General features: G+C 45.1%; 1 protein-coding gene across 1 annotated transcript; it reads left to right on the forward strand.

Annotated features, from left to right (window-relative positions):
• The first annotated feature begins 483 nt into the window (after positions 1 to 483).
• Positions 484 to 4,208, forward strand: LOC142139538 (carbonyl reductase [NADPH] 1-like). The gene is made up of 3 exons (XM_075197227.1): positions 484 to 854; positions 3,136 to 3,243; positions 3,629 to 4,208. The coding sequence occupies exons 1-3, from the start codon at positions 569 to 571 to the stop codon at positions 4,063 to 4,065; spliced, it is 831 nt and encodes a 276-aa protein (XP_075053328.1). The 5' UTR covers positions 484 to 568; the 3' UTR covers positions 4,066 to 4,208.
• Positions 4,209 to 4,945: the final 737 nt, after the last annotated feature.

Below are 4,945 nucleotides of genomic sequence, written 5' to 3' on the forward strand. Positions count from 1 at the left end.
CTTATTAGCCAGGAGCTTGTCCCAGCATGAGGGACAGCTGATATGTACTTCCTCTCTTCAGTTTACATACATGTTCTGTGAACCAGTTAGTGGTGCACTCTTTATTTAAGGAAAGATGGAAAGGGATGTAGGTGGTTGGAGGGAAGTGCAAGCTATGCCCTCCATGATGCTGGCCACACCCACACATCAATGGCCACACCTCCGGTGAGACGGCACTTCTCACAATAGGCCCTTTATAATTTTCAGCCCCAGGCCCATCTGGCCCTCATTTGTCTAGAAGTGAATAGTCGTGGTGAATGTTGGCATATGACATTTGTAAAAAGTGTAATACTGGGACAGTTCTCATTCTAACCAGCAGGTGGCAATATAACGCCATTGTTTTGGAGCTGTAAAAGATAAGTTCATTCCAGGTTACTCAGGATCATGATGTCAGTTTTCTGGGGGTATGGGATGGTCTATAATCATCCAGTGTTGGGTGGAGCTCTAATAATAAATACCAGGAGCACTTGGATGTGTCAGATCCTGCAGATTGTACCCAGGTCTTGTGCTGCACACAGTGACTGCTACCATGGCTGGAGTACGGGTGGCAGTAGTCACAGGGGGCAACAAAGGGATCGGTCTGGCTATAGTAAGAGCCTTGTGCAAGCAGTTCCAGGGAGACGTGTATCTGACAGCCAGGGACCCCAAGCTGGGGGAGGAAGCTATCAAGGGACTAAAGGATGAAGGTCTGTCCCCTCTCTTCCATCAGCTGGACATCAATGACCTGTGCAGTATCCAGGCTCTGCGGGACTTCCTGAAAGAGAAGTATGGGGGGCTGGATGTCCTCATTAATAATGCTGGCATTGCATTTAGAGGTATGTCCTCCTGGTTTCTGACACCTTTACCTATTCACTACACTGTGCCGTGTGTTGCTGGACTGTCACTGCACACTGTGCCGTGTGTTGCCGGTCTGTCACTGCACACTGTGCCGTGTGTTGCAGGTCTGCCTGAAAAAGTTAATTAACCAATATGTTTGATGCATTACACTACAATATATTTTGCAAATGTAAATTTATATATTGAACCGTCTTCAGTGCAAACCTTGTACACAACCAATTAACATTGTTATCATGTAAAGTTTATATTATTGTTTCCACTACAATGAGTTAGTTTTACAATTCACATCAGGACATGCATCATGTTGCTCTCCAGCTTGTGAACTACTAGTACCAGCATGCCTTACCCCATATGAAATGAGGATTTGCTTATTTACCAATAAATCTGTGTCTTTTTATCATAAGAGCTACCAGACATTGGGTGACAAGAAATGCTGGTACTTGTAGTTCAATAACAGAACCACTCATTGTCTCTGGTGTAAAGCTGCAGTTGTCATTCTGCAGCCGTTTGTTTTAGTACAAAATGGTAACTGAACAGGTGAAGTAAGAATCTGTGTCAGTAACAATTAGATTCTTGTAGAACATGATGCTGTTCTGGCACCATCCATTATATAGTTAAATCCTATTTCATTTAGTGCTATATTTATAATCTGTGCCATGTGAGGCAGACTGGTCCCCTCTGGCTGTGATTGTGGGGAGGGTCCTATCTAACAGTCCCCTCCCCTCTCCTGACAGACTCCTTCCATCACTACACGCTCAGCCTCGCCCGTCTTCATCACTGCTCACTCTGGGACTCTTGTTTCCAGAACTGTGGTCATGCTGCTGGACGGGTTTCTCCTATGGCAACACTCAGCAGATATTTTGCATCTTAAGTCACTGTACTAAACATTGCAGAACTGTAGCACACCAAAATAACCAGAGCTCACAGACACCAGTTATTTTGGTGCCCCATACAATCAGGTGCCCCAGGCTGTTGCCCAGTCAGTTTATAGCTTAGACAGGCAAATTTTCTTTATGAGAAATCTTAATACATATGTATAATAAAATATGAAATATACCATCTTGTGAAAACAATGTAACTGTCCTCTACTCTAATCTATTGCCCTATCCTGCCACCTCATTTTCTCTCTTCTCCTGCACTGCCCGGTTGTCTCCTGTTCTGCCTTCTCCTGCCCAATCATATCTTCTCCAGGGGAACCTCCTGTCCTGCCTTCTCCGGGGGAACCTCCCGTCCTGCCTTCTCCAAGGGAACCTCCTGTCCTTCCTTGTCCAGCCCAATCATATATTCTCCAGGGGACCCTTCCATCCGGCCTTCTCCAGGGGAAACTCCCCTGCTGCTTTCTCCAAGAGAACCTCCCATATGGCCATCTCCAGGGGAATCTCCCGTCCTGCCTTCTCCAAGGGAACCTCCTGTCCTGCCTTCTCCAGCCCAATCATACATTCTCCAGGGGAAGCTCCCATCCTGCCTTCTCCAGGGGAACCTCCTATCCTGCCATCTCCAGGGAAAGCTCCCATCCTGCCTTCTCCAAGGGAACCTCCTGTCCTGCCTTCTCCAACTCAATCATATATTCTCCAGGGAAACCTCCCATCCTGCCTTCTCCAGGGGAAGCTCCCGTCCTGCCTTCTCCAAGGGAACCTCATGTCCTGCCTTCTCCAACCCAATCATATATTCTCCAAGGGAACCTCCATCCTGCCTTCTCCAGGGGAACCTCCTATCCTGCCTTTTCCAGCCCAACCATATCTTCTCCAGGAGAACCTTCCGCCCTGCCTTCTCCAGGGGAAGCTCCCATCCTGCCATCTCCAGGGGAAGCACCCGTCCTGCCTTCTCCAAGGGAACCTACTCTCCTGCCTTTTCCAACCCAACCATATCTTCTCCAGGGGAACCTTCCGCCCTGCCTTCTCCAAGGGAACCTCATGTCCTGCCTTCTCCAACCCAATCATATATTCTCCAGGGGAACCTGCCATCCTGCCTTCTCCAGGGGAACCTCCCATCCTGCCTTCTCCAGGGGAACATCCCATCCTGCCTTTTCCAGGGGAACATCCCATCCTGCCTTTTCCAGGGGAACATCCCATCCTGCCTTCTCCGGGGGAAGTGCCCGTCCTGCCTCCCCAATCCTGTCTTGTTCTCTACTCTCTGGCCTCTTTGTTCCTGTTTACATTTAACATTGCTGTTATATTAATACCGATTCATTTTTAAATTCAGTTCTCCTACTGTATGTCAGAACATGTTCTAATAAACTTCTGTTTTTGAAATCGCCAGTTGATGACACAGCCCCCTTTGGTACCCAAGCTGAAGTAACGATGAAAACCAACTACTTTGCTACAAGAGATATTTGCAATGAGCTACTTCCAATCATTAAACCAAATGGTAAGTTTAATGTGATGACGTTGAACAAATATGGTATTTTATCTTCCATCTATGTGCCCATGCTTGAATTTTGTACATGTTGTAGGGTGGATATAACTGCAGTCATGGGGGTATAGTTACTAACCGGGGGGTTCCGATGAACCTCCGATTTTTGGCGCTTTGCCGTAATATTTTTTAAAACAGCAATTTTATAAAAGACAGAAGCCGATGGGCAATGTAGCTACCACTCTGATCAGTCAGTCCTTCCACAGAGTGCACAGAGAATAAGGTATGAGAACCCAGACTACTGTGTAGGTTTCGCTGCAACATAGGACAGCAGAGAAGTAGAGAGGTTTAAGTTCTCAAATCATTATTGGTAGTGTAATGTCATCTCTTTTCCTCATAGGGAGAGTTGTTAATGTATCCAGTATCGCCAGCCACATGAGCCTTCTAAAGTGCAGCCCCCAACTCCAGGAGAAGTTCCGCAGTGACACCATCACAGAGGAAGAGCTGGCGGCACTCATGGAGAAGTTTGTAGAAGATGCCAAGAAAGGAGTCCACCAAGAACAAGGCTGGCCAAACAGTGCTTACGGGGTGACCAAAATTGGAGTAACGGTGTTATCCAGGATCCAAGCTCGGCAGTTAAAGGAGACCAGGAAAGGAGAGGGCATTATCCTCAATGCCTGCTGTCCGGGGTGGGTGAGGACGGATATGGCTGGTCCCAAAGCTCCCAAATCTCCAGATGAAGGTGCCGAGACACCAGTATATCTCGCTCTTCTACCATCTGCACCAGAATCGCCGTATGGGGAGCTGGTCTCTGAAAAGAAGATTGTAACATGGTAGAGAAACAAAATCAATGACCGACAGCCCAAACCACAATGTTGTCTATCAGATGCATTCGTATAGGTGTGTGTGTTTGTCTTATTGTGTGATCCCTTCTTTTATATGTAATTTTTGGTAAGTAATAAAAGTTTACTTTGATTAAACAGTTTGTTTCTGAATACATATTACTGTGGTGAGTGGGTTATAATTATTTTTATCACAACACGGAAGAGACACGTATATTATTCCATAAGTGGAATACACAATTCTATGGGGTTTTGAAGCTGTATTCTTAAAGTTTAACAAATGCACATAGTGGAAGAACCAATAGTCATGAAATTGCAGTCAATCAGTTCATTAGGAACCAGTGACCTCACTGAGCCGTTAAGGGCACAGTCCCTCATATACACAGACTAAGAAAGGAGATATAGAAGTAAATTTACTATGTAGAACAAGAGTAGTGGTTCTGTGCATCTGTCCTATACACAGAAGGCTGGATTCATTAAGGTAACGAACGGATTGTGCATTTTGTATTCATCAATAGATGAGAAATAGACTTTTCTCATCATTTTGATCATATTTCGCCATATGGTTAATAACAAAAAGAAAGGTCTGATACATATAATATTATTTTATGAGTAATAAATACAAATTTCTTTGCCTTTAACATAATTTTGTTGATTGGTGTGCTGCTTAGGTTGAACATTCTGATCGTTTAGTACAATTAGCTTGAGCTGATGTTGAAGAGCACCCAACGAATGATATATATGGTTGAAAAGATACTCACAATAGAGGTATATCCAGTTCTGGTGGAGACAAGAAAACGATATTCTTTTGAGTGTACTATGGCTATGGATCTGGGTCAAATTACCGTATCTGCCAACATTCCCAGTTTTGTGAG

Source organism: Mixophyes fleayi, chromosome 2 (genome assembly GCF_038048845.1).
Source record: "Mixophyes fleayi isolate aMixFle1 chromosome 2, aMixFle1.hap1, whole genome shotgun sequence".
Classification (NCBI taxonomy): domain Eukaryota; kingdom Metazoa; phylum Chordata; class Amphibia; order Anura; family Limnodynastidae; genus Mixophyes; species Mixophyes fleayi.

Excerpts from the sequence above, each read along its gene's own strand:
- LOC142139538 (XM_075197227.1), top strand. The coding sequence starts at position 569 with ATGGCTGGAGTACGGGTGGCAGTAGTCACAGGGGGCAACAAAGGGATC. Across the intron at positions 855-3,135 it reads TGCTGGCATTGCATTTAGAG|TTGATGACACAGCCCCCTTT; the intron begins GTATGTCCTCCT and ends TGAAATCGCCAG. Across the intron at positions 3,244-3,628 it reads TCCAATCATTAAACCAAATG|GGAGAGTTGTTAATGTATCC; the intron begins GTAAGTTTAATG and ends TTTTCCTCATAG.